We start from the raw sequence: 12,183 nt of genomic DNA on the forward strand, positions 1-12,183 counted from the left end.
GAAGAAAAGTTTATACACACACATATACTCATTCATATATATATTTATGTATTATTATATATTTGTTTGACGATCTTACTAATGCTAGTTTTTTAGTGAAAATTAGAGAAAATTACATTTCGATTATAAAAGCAATTTTATGCATTACTATTTCTGTTCCATTCACTTGAAGATAAGTTAACGTAAGGTAAGTATATATCGTTACCTTATTACACTATGGCTGGAAAATAACAACGCACGAAATATATCGTAGATTGTAGATGATTATTTGTATTTGTACACAATACTATAACAAGGAAAAATACTGAATGAGAAACAGATGCCTTATTTGGTGTATCACACGGGCGCAAGCCAAAAAAAACATGTCGCAATAGAGCATCTATTTGTTGACTATATTATAATTTAATACTCGTTACTAATAGCAAGGAGAAAAAAACTTCTATACGGATTATATTAATGAAACACATTCTCGTTTCTTTCCTCGGTTCCATCCATATATAACTATTCTCACATCGTTTAAACATATACATTACAAATACATACAAGTTACACAAATAATATGGAATATCATAGCAGACTATTTTTACTTTATACAATACTTGAAATTTACTTATAATGAGCATATTATATACTTTACGCACTTTAGACACTTGTGTAAGTCAGAGTAGTAATAGTTCGTGGAAGAAAATGCGATTAAGTAATAGTACTGGCTCTGCGTCTTGTGCGAATTTTATGCAATTTTTCAATTTTTGCAATATAAGTCGTATATAGAAAAATATATGTAGATTATATATATCGCAAAAAGGTTTACTCGATAATACATACCCGCAGTAAAGACTTTCATTTAAATTTTTACTTTCGTAAGAATCACTTGCGCATTATTGTTCGAACTTTTCTATTAGATAAAAAGTATCTTCTTGCCTTTCTTTTCTTTTTGTTTCCTAAAAGAGTATCCTTAATATTCTTTATAAACTTAAGGCAATGTTTTATAGAAAGTTTATATAAACATTATCGCAAATATACTACAAGAAAGTTATTAATGCATATTATCTAAATATAAATGTTACTTCATAATGTTTATCTTCTAACGAGACACATGAATATCTAGATATATATTCTACCCAAATAATCGAACGATGAAGTAAAATGATGAATGTACATTTATGGTGTTATATAAATTTGTAAAAACAATTACTATTAAAGAGAAATTATTCAATTGCAAAGTAAACTGTTTTACAAAATTTAAAAAAAGTTATACATTCATCATAAAAAACTAAAAACCTTAATTTCTAAAATTTCTCGATTATACAAACTTCAGTAAAATGTATGCAAACGTGAAGTCGTAAGTAAAAACAGAAATAAATTCTTACATCTTTCGTAATATCGTATTGAAGGATCGCGATATCCCACACAATAAAACATTTCTATTCACAAAAACAAGTACAATAATAATAATATAATAAAACGTGGAAGAGATTATTTATAGTCTCATGTCGTATGCGTTTTAATTTACTAGATATTATATAATAACGAAAAGGCCTGTGAAAGCTAATAAACTATACCTAGAACACAATATAACTATTAGTAGTGAGCAACATTTTGATCAATAAACAAATTAGATTAATCCAGAATATGGGTTTGATGTCGCGTTCGACTACAAATAAGAAATAAAAGAAGATTATCTAAAATCAACGCTTTGGTGCATAGATACACATTCACCTGTTGACAATCGCGTTTTCAGAATAAAATTTTTTTTTTTTAATATTTATAGGTAGCCGCCTAATTTTACGCGTGATAACCCTAGAATAAATATTTATCACAAAGACTGGTCTAAAATATATATATATATATATATATATATATATATATATATATATATATGTGGCTTTTATAGTTTTTTATAAACTTTCTAGTTTATAAACATCGCGCACGTCATTGTGTTTAAGAACGATTGTTGAATTAAATATTTGTTAATAGTTAACAAAGATAATTTTTGTATTTTATATTTTTTTCGGACATGCTTCATAAACATCTTTGATTAGCATCAATGCTCATAGAACTGAACATCATTGATTGAAAAATTGTTCAAATTTCAACTTTTCAGCTTTTTCAAACAAGATAATGTTTATAAATTATTATACGAATTTTTCATAATTGTTAACAAATATCGCGAAACATACAGGGTGTTGAAAAAAAGGATAAAATATTTTAAAGGGATTTAGTATGTCCAAAAATAAGTTGTAAAATCTTAATAAATATTTGAGTCCGTAAATAAGTCGTTTTTGAGATATTTTAATTTTATTATTTTTTTATTATTTTATTCATGTGAATATAATTAAATTACATTATAGGTAAGTTACGTTATATTAAATTCTCTAAGTTATATCAAATATCTTAAAAATGACTCATTTGCAGACTCATATTTATTAAGACTTGTTATAACGACTTTATTTTGACACATAATCTTGAGACTAAATCTTCTTAAAAATATATCTTACCTTTTTTTTAACACCCTATATAAATAAAAAAATCGATATAATTAAATCTATGACAGAAGATTACATTTTGATTCGGATGTCCAAAAATTGTATAAACATTGCGTTTTTTAAAAAGGCCCGATGTATGTGACACGCACTATAATAATACTAGTTACAGTAGAATTTAGTTAGCCTAACTATTTACAATTCATACCGCCTAAAATTTGCTATGTCAGCTTAACGAGAATCGCGTTAGTAATAAATACGATTACGATTACATATAAGTATTTTGCTATCGTTTCGGTTGTACTTGTGCCGTGATTCGCTGATCCATTACTAACTCCGTAGTATCGAATTGTACTCGATTGTGTATTGGATTGTCGGATCAACGTTCACCGTAGGTCATTCTTAGGCAGTGGAGGACCAATGGAGAGTCCTTGCCCCTCATAATACTACAATTCATTAAATTTATATACCATTTACAGCGGAATATTTATATCCCACTTTAAAAACTAACTGCGTTCACACACGAATACTCAGTGGCTCTTCACGAAAAGTTTTTCGCACTATACCGGTTGCAAAATTGTTACATGCGTTAGCCTTTTTCACATTCCGACTTTAAACCGCGCTATCGGCGTTCTCGCTCGCATGTCGTTCGTGATTCGTATAACGCAAAAGAGGATCATCAACATTTATGGTTCCCATTTCTTCTTCGTTATTAGCAGAATTGGACACGACCCCTTCTGATAATTATAAAAATATATTATTCATCAATGATAAGAATTAATAAAATATTAACATATACATACTACATATATATAAATTATATAAATTATAATTTATAATATAAATAATTATTTATATATATGTTATTAATATTTTATATTAATATAGTAATAAGCTAAGTTCTCTTTGGAAATTTCTTTATTACTCACCTGGTAAGCACAATTGTAGCTGATCATTGCTGGGATTAGTGCTGTCTCCAGTTCCACTATCTTTGCTGTGCTGCGAGCTCGTATCCAGATACAATTGCGTTTGTGCTTCCGGTACAGTTAGTACGACGGTCGTTGGCGGCGAGGCAGCGGTGTCCTGTGCGAGATTCAAACGACGTCTGGTTTTGTAAATGACGACCACCCAGATCACGGAAGTAGCAACGGCGCAACACACAACGGTGATTATTATCAAGCCCAGTATTTCGGAGTCATTCAGCACAGAAGTCGGAGCTGTGGAATGTGACAAAGATATAAGGCTAAGCCAGGCAAAACTCCTTCTGCAAAGTCCTTCGTATTATAAGTGTCCTAATTACCTGGATTGACCGTGAGATACGACGCACCGATTACGCTACCCAATGAATTACTCATCTCGCACTCGTAATTACCAGCGTCGCTGGTGATCGTGTTAACGATGATTAATAACTGATCCTCGGCGGTGAAGAAGTGACGCTCCGTTGCTTGCAATGGACTACCGTTCTTTCGCCACAATAATTTCGGACGTGGTGAACCGCCGGCCATGCATTCGAGCACGATCGACCGCCCTACCATGATTTCTTTGTTCTCCATCGGCTTTACGAAGGACGGTGCCTCTGTAAAGGAAAAGCATTATAAGTATATACATATAAATTAACTAATATATTAGTATTTTATATATATATATATATATATATATATATATATCTTTGATATATTACAGAAGGAAATAGTTCTTTACCCAATATAGTAAGGGTAGCGTTTGCAACAATAACGCCAGCTAAATTTTGCGCAGTACACGAATAAACTCCGTTGTCGGCCATTTTGACATTTATTATAAATAGTACGTCGTCCGTCGGCATCATGTGCATACGTCTCTCCCTCGCAGCTGGGAACTCATTACCACCATCCTTTTGCCAGGCTATCTGCGGGGCCGGTTGTCCCTCGGCGGAACATTCCAGACGGGCGGTGCTTCCGGCATTTACTCGTATGTCATGCGGAATTTTGGAGAAGGACGGATAAACTATAGAAAGAAAAATGCGTAAAAAATGTTACTTAACCCATTAAAATATATAACTGCTTAGAATCTTAATTTTGAAAAATTACACTCGCTTTTACTTAAAAAATCTCAATTAATTTAGAATTTATAATTCTCCAAAAACATTTTTAAAAAAATATTTATTACTAAAATTATTTTATTCATAATAATGCTCTCAAAAATGTCGGTTGATTAACATCTTGCAAATACAATTAACGATAATGAACATGTATAGCTTACCCAACACAGTCAATATGGCTTTGGCAGAGTACGTAGTTCCATAATTATTTGTTACCATGCACTGATATTTCCCCGCATTAGCGTGAGTGACATTAGTAAGGTATAACGTAGACGTTGCCTCGGTTGCTCCGCTCTCAGAGGAACTGATGTTGGTCTGCAAATTCATCCCGCTTAATTCCACATTATTATATTTCCAAGTGAAATTAAGTGGCGCGTCAGCGGTGCTGGTTGCACGACAAATCAATGTCACGTTGTCCCCTTTGATGCTCATTTGACTCATGGGTTCTTGAATAATTCGTGGTTTTGGGTATTCAGCTATAAAAGAATAGAAGATAGTTTAGTAAAATTTAAAAAAAAAGAGAAAATTATAAAAGATAGCAAAAAACATAAAAAATATATTTGATGTATTACAATAATACTGACCACAAGTAAAATTTGCATGATGTAACTGAGTTAACGACATGCCTTGTAACCAATGTGGATAACCGCAGGACAATTCAGCTTCGCTATAATGATGTTCTTGCAACCACATGCTTAGCCATTGAAGTCCACAATCACAAACTAAGACTTCTATATGTAAAATTAAAAAACGCAATGACTTAAAAATATAATAGAAATATAATTAAAGATACATATATGGGATTACACAGAGATATCCAAGGATAGCTATACATTTAATTTATATATAAAGTAAAATTTTATATTTAACTCACGGGTGTTCATCTTAAGTTTGCTCAGACTAGACATTGGAAAAAAGGCATTTTCCTGAATGGACGTAACATTGTTTCCGATTAAATCAAGCTCATTAAGGCGACTCAGACCGGTGAAAGCATCTCTATGTATGGATTTTATTCTGTTATGAGCCAGACCCAGTTTCCATAATTGATCAAGCGGAGAGAATGCATTACCGATGTCCTCTACCATATAGGATATCTTATTTGAATTAAGTTCCCTTTAAAACAGAACAACGATTATAATATAGTATAATCACAAATATAGCTACAAGATATTAAAAGTATATATGCATACAGAATGCGAAGATTGGTCGTAAAATTAAATGCTCCATCTGAGATGTATGCTATCTGATTATGATCCAGTTTAAGTCTTTCTAGTTTTGTAAGATATTCGAAAGAACCTCGGTCTATAGAGGTCAGCTCGTTATGTGACAAGTCTCTAGAAAAAGTAAAAGAAATATAATTAATAATTTAAAATAAAATTAGTAATTTATGTAATGTATAAATCGTTTAGTGTTTACAATTAGAAGATAATTTAATTGTATGCTGTGTATTATAAAAAAATATTGTTACATCTCCAATATTTCTCTGCATATATCCCATGCTTGAGGTTCAATCGTTGAAATTTGATTGTGTGACAAGGTAAGCTTTTGTAAATGTTCCAATCCGAATAAGGCACCTTTCTTCACAGTGGTCAGCACATTAAAATCAAGATGTAATAGTATCAAATTTTTAAGTGGCCAGAAAGCTCCATCATCCAACTTATCAATTCTATTTCTTTTTAGATGCAATTCCTCCAGGCTCTTTAAATTTTTCAAACTTAATCCATGAATTTGTTGTAAATTATTTTTGTTCACCTCTCTGTAACATATTAATAAATAAATCTCTTATAGGTAATATTTTACATATAGATTTATAAATATTACAAATAACATATAAAATAAATGCTTACAGCTTTCGCAGTTTTCCCAAATTTGTGAAAAGATCTTTTAACTGTGTTAAATTGTTTTTATTTAAACGAAGCTCTTCCAATGAAGTTAAATTATATAAACTTCCATTTTCAATCATTCCTATATGGTTTGCATTCAAATTTCTATAAGTGTATAAAGACATTAGATAATATATTAGTATAATATATAGACTTATATAAAATGTGTGATTAAAATACATACAAATGTATAAGTCGATTAGGAGCAAGGAAGGAATCCTTTTGAAGGACACTTATTTTATTCCCACTGAGATCCAGATATTGAAGCTGTTGCAAACTAAGCAATGCAGTCCCGTTTATACTAGTAATTAAGTTATGGGATCTATAAAAAGCAATTATAATATTAATAATCGTAAAATTATTGTCATATTAAATATCATTAATAAGATATTCATTATAAAAAAATTATATTTAAAAAATTCTCAGTTTACATATACTAAATACTTACAGCGTAAGATGAGTAATATTCTTAACAAATACAAGATCTGGCACTTGTGTTAAGTGATTTTTATTCACTTTAAGTTCACGTAATTGTGCAACGTCTGACAAGGCGATAGTAAAATTATCTCCAAGTTTATTAGCACTTACATCTCTAAAATTATAGAAAATCATAAATAAATATATATTTATTCATTAAAAATCTACTGAAGATATATGTGTTAAATGCTTACAATTTCTTGAGTTTCTTTAAGTGAAGTAATGAGTCAAATTCCAAATTAGCAATATTGTTGTCCTTTAATTCTCTGAAAAAAATCAAAATTGAAATTATATTTATTAAATAATCACATAATATTTAAAATTAATTTTAACTTTCCTTTATAATTCTTAATATATTTATGTCAGTATCTATTTAATCTTTTTATATCAGATATTTTGTAAATGCATATATTAGCATAGAGACTAATAAATTTAATGTGTAAACACAATTTAAACATAAATATAATGTGATACAAATATAAATATGTACATATAAGAAAGGTTTTGCAGTTTATAAAGAGAATAATTCTTCCTTTTTATTTAGATTGTTATATAACAACATTCTTGGATTGTAACTATACCTTAATACCTTAAATAGCATAGACATAAATCTTCCTTACTTAGATCTTGCTATCCTTGACTCTGAGCATTGGAAAGTTTTACAATGATCAGTCATCATTACATATAGCACCCTACATGGCAGGCAATATAGACCTGACCATGTATTTGTAGAGTCAGTTTTATCAATCTGACTATTTGGTACAATGAAGGGACAAGCAACCCACATGCAGCCATAACAAGCAATATTACCCTTCCTGATTTAACTTCCAAATAATATAAAATAATAACAGTTATCATCCAATAAATAATAAACTGCTATATATGCAATATCCGCTGTTTACTAATTTATATTTTACACAAACAAATAATTTGTCAATTTGTGTATATTAAAAAGAAATTAATTTTATGTATAAATTACTGTAAAAAAATGTATCTTTAATATTTCTCCCTCTAATTAACATTTAATGACATTCTTTTTAAAATTGTTTAAAATTATTTACATATCAGGATATTAATTATTATTGTTAAATTAACAAATTTCTTTATAATTGGCATTATTCAATATATATTATCTCCATATTAACAATTAATATCAATAAATAATATCATTTTAAAAACGTCATAGAAATAAATTATAAGTCTTTAGATAACTGATCATGCAAAATGCATATGTGTATATCTTGTCATTTCTATTGCAAATTCCTTTAATATCTTATCTATGTTAGCTCAGGTTACACAGAGAGTATACAGTCCAGTTCCACTATGCTATCCCACGATTGGCACGATCATTCTCTTAATAAATAAACCCTAATCGTAACAATGAATAAAATGTATTCCGCAATTCCAAAATATACCCTTTCCAGATAGCATTTTAAAGTGGCTTTACTTATGATAATTCGCAACAAACATTGAACAACATTACTTCTTCTTCTTCATTAATAACAATCAGCACGAGAGATTCTTTTAATAAATAAACCCTAATCGTACACCTTCATTCTAACAATAAATAAAATCTATTCCGTACTCCAAAATATACCCCTTCTGGATAGCATTTCAAATATTGAGAAACATTATTTCTTCTTCTTCCTCAACGACGCCCAGGATTTACTCACAGAATTTCCGTCCACGGTGGCAGTCCACTAGGTGCCTCGATCAGTTGCAACTCGCTACAGGAGACCAAATTGCCGAGGCAGGCGCACTCGACCGGGCAGCTGTCCGCCTTGTCGTAGAGCAACCTCGTCGAATCGGCGACGCTCGTCGTCAGGACGATCAGTCCCAGGAAGCAGACGGCCAACAGGATCCACCGTTCCAGGAGACGACGACAACGCATCCTCGTCGAACACCGCGACATCGCGCGTCAGAAAAGGACAGGCAGACAGAGAGAGAAAGAGTCCAACTGAGAGATTAATCGGTCACCTCGGGACGCTCACCGTTGCCCATCGTCGCGGAGACGCGAGACGACGTCGTTCCCGGACGAGCGCGATGCCATAGTGAACGAGAAGACGACGCGTCCCCTTTCCACACGTTCGATCTCGCGCTCTATTGAGTCAAAACAAACTCTCTCGCCTCTTCCCTCAAAAACGCGAGAGCCCACGCACCATGATGACGCCTACGGGACAACCCAGAGATGGACCAGAGACCGTGTCTGCGCGACGTAGGCGGCGTCATCTGGCGAGGCATCAAAAGATGGGTTCGTGACGCCGGATCCTTAAGGTCGCCTCACAACGAATTCGTATCTAGTTTTCAAAGAGCCTAGGATTTTTGTCCGGAATTGATCAAACGGAGCATATTCTACGTGCTCTTTTATTGTTCATGTGTCAAAATGCGAAGCCGGTTCTTGTGCATATTCTGATGAATGAATAAACATATTGGCGCAATATCAGGTAATATCGGAGCACAACTGAATATCATATTTATTATATCATACTTTGTTCAGTAATAATCAAGATCTGAAAGACATAGGAGGATGAATATGGAGGAGAAGCTGTTGCAAATTTTCGAAGATGTTGAGTGAGTAGCTGCAGGTTATTTTTTAGTTTAGAAAAATTTATAATTCCAGAACTTTAAATGTCAAAAAAGAATATATAGAGAAGATCAAAATAAAATAATTAAATTTTTATAATAATTATAGACTTGTCATTTATAAGTTTTTGTTGAAATAATGTGGAGCAGAAAAATTAATAAAGTTCTTAACAATTTTATAGGTACACAGGGCCAATGCTTAATGGTGACAAGCTGTCACAAGCCCTGAAACTTGGTGCGAAATCGCCAGATTTTACTAGTCTTGTAAGTTGGTTTGCTCAGCAACTGGCAACATTTATCGACATAGATGAGACTGTTCAAGCTACAACAAGTGCAGACGATGCTAGTTCCTTCCTTTTAGAATTAAGCTTCTTTCTTAAGGAAATAGGATGTGTAAATGAAAAACTAATGACTGGATATGTAAATGAAAGACTTGCTAATGAATCTGAAAGAGCTATCTTGATAGAATTCCTAGCTACAGAACTTATGGCTTGTAAATTATTGGAAGTAAAATGTCCTAAAGAGGAAAAACAGATGGAAGTTACTCTTGTAAGTATTTTAACCAATAATAGTTATAATCTGTACTTTGTATAGACGTCTGCTATTGCATATCATTCTGTCTTGTAGATAACAATAAAAAAAATTGATAATATTGCAAGATATATATCTAACTGTTCTCTCTATTTACAGGATGAGAGTGATACTGCGAGAAGTTTAAAAAATATTCTGGTAACATTAAAGTTTCAAAAACCACCAGACAACATTGAGCCTCAGTTATTATTCTCGAGACTAGAAACTAAATTATCAGAAGTACTAAATACTGTATGGTCTGAACATTTAGGAAAACCACTTATAGATGTAGAGCTCTCTGCTAATCAATGGAATGAATTAAGTAAATTGCAAGAAGAAATGCATAAGGAGTACACAATTCGCCGTGATATGTTGCTTAAACGCCTTGATGTCACAGTTCAATCATTTTTGGTAAGATTTGCCTTGAGAATATATTTTTTCCATATAAACATATAAATTAACAATTATAAAATAATTATAAAATATCACTCAACATATAATTTCATTTATAGTGGTCAGACAGGATAAAGTCACAGGAAAATGAGGTAAACACTAGATATGAAGAAAGAAGAAAGGTTCTAAAAATAGAGCCAAAAGTAACAATGGCAGATTTACTGGCAGCAAGAGATGACCTAGCTATAATCGAAAAAACTAGTAGCGCAAGCGTTCGTAAGAACACGCGAAGTAAAATCAATAGTGTCATTATCGGAGCGGTGCCAGACAGAGGTGGCAGACCATATGAACAGGAACCACCTCCACCAGAGATGCCTCCATGGCAGAAGGACAGAGTCCAAGGACCACAATCATTTCAGTAAGAATCGATAAAATGATATATAAAGTAACTTTATACAACTGAGGCATAAAAAAAAATTAATTATTTATATAATAATTTATTATTTTTTCTAATAAATTTATATAATAATTTATTATTTTTTCTAATAAATTTATATAATAATTTATTATTTTATATAATTTTTTCAGTAATAAACTATTTATATTTATTAATTAAATTATAATGTTTTAGGGGCGGAAGAGGAGGTGGTGGAGGTCGCGGCGGTGGAGGTCGCGGAGGCAACAGAGCAGGAGGAAGTGGTGGCGGTGGTGGTGGCGGTGGTGGTGGCGGCTATCACGATCATAAAGATGCCAGTAGCAATTTTGGTCAAAACTTAAATTATCAGCAATCTCAATACTCTGGACAAGGACATAGAGCATGTTATCCGGATCATAGAGATTCAGGAGGATATCAGAGAGGTGGTGGAGGAGGCGGAGGTTATCGAGGAGATTCTGGCACGAATTACGGTCAAAGCTACGGTCAAAGCTATGGTCAAAGTCAAAATTACAATCAAAATTATCAAGGCCAAAGCTATCAACAACCGCAGTATTCTGGTCAGAGAGATTCTTATGGAAGTGACAATCGAGGTGGTGGAAACTACTATCAGGAAAGAAGAGAAAGTGGTGGTAGAGACGGGGGTGGAAGAGGAGGCAGAATTCAAGGTGGATGGAATCAAGGGGGCAATAATTCTGGTACGAATAGTTATCAACGAGGCGGCTATAATAGAGGCAGGGGTCGACAATACTAAATTTTGGTCATAACGAAGACTTGTGTCACAACAGTTTATGATATTAAAATAATTATGTGATGATATTAATAATAATAATTATTATTCACGCTTATATTTATAACTCACAGATAACACAAAATGTAAGTGTTTGGTCTCAAAATCTCTTTAAGTTTAAAATGTCTCTAGATAAATTTTGAATTTTGTTATTTTTAGGTCATTATTTAATTCACAATATTTAAAATATTATAATATTACTGTTAAAAAATGTTATGTATATTACTCTTGCACTTGGGCCATTATTTAAAAAATGACAGCTTTTAATTTTTTCATAGTCAATCGAAATGTATACATATATATATATATACATATATGTTTTCCACAAAATTAAATATAATAAAAATACAATTATGTAAATATATAATTGTTTTGTCAAAAATAGATGGTTGGAATTAATTTATAACACGAGATAAAGACTGTAAATTAAATCATGGAAATATAATAAATTGTGCAAATATAAAAATGTACACAAAAATATATGCATGTATAAA

General features: G+C 31.7%; 2 protein-coding genes across 3 annotated transcripts; one reads left to right on the forward strand and one right to left on the reverse strand.

The window, feature by feature from the left end:
• Positions 1–245: 245 nt before the first annotated feature.
• LOC114936434 (uncharacterized) lies at positions 246–9,147 on the reverse strand. The gene is made up of 14 exons (XM_029309620.2): positions 8,594–9,147; positions 7,115–7,186; positions 6,892–7,035; positions 6,628–6,765; positions 6,408–6,548; positions 6,029–6,316; positions 5,751–5,894; positions 5,435–5,673; positions 5,145–5,291; positions 4,722–5,036; positions 4,185–4,466; positions 3,784–4,059; positions 3,413–3,700; positions 246–3,220 (listed from the first exon to the last, which is right to left on the reverse strand). Exons 1-14 carry the CDS (start codon positions 8,830–8,832, stop codon positions 3,096–3,098), a joined length of 2,838 nt encoding a protein of 945 aa, XP_029165453.1. The 5' UTR covers positions 8,833–9,147; the 3' UTR covers positions 246–3,095.
• Positions 8,167–12,000, forward strand: LOC114936435 (protein FAM98A). 2 transcript variants are annotated; one of them, XM_029309621.2, is made up of 6 exons: positions 8,167–9,364; positions 9,418–9,491; positions 9,686–10,052; positions 10,194–10,484; positions 10,586–10,884; positions 11,098–12,000. In XM_029309621.2, exons 2-6 carry the CDS (start codon positions 9,448–9,450, stop codon positions 11,651–11,653), a joined length of 1,557 nt encoding a protein of 518 aa, XP_029165454.2. In that variant the 5' UTR covers positions 8,167–9,364; positions 9,418–9,447; the 3' UTR covers positions 11,654–12,000. The 2 variants fall into 2 exon arrangements, with proteins under 2 accessions (XP_029165454.2, XP_029165456.2); XM_029309623.2 differs by having other exon boundaries at positions 9,438–9,491.
• The last annotated feature ends 183 nt before the right edge of the window (positions 12,001–12,183 follow it).

This window comes from Nylanderia fulva, unplaced genomic scaffold, assembly GCF_048542155.1.
Source record: "Nylanderia fulva isolate GAGA-0341 unplaced genomic scaffold, ASM4854215v1 Scaffold40, whole genome shotgun sequence".
NCBI lineage: Eukaryota > Metazoa > Arthropoda > Insecta > Hymenoptera > Formicidae > Nylanderia > Nylanderia fulva.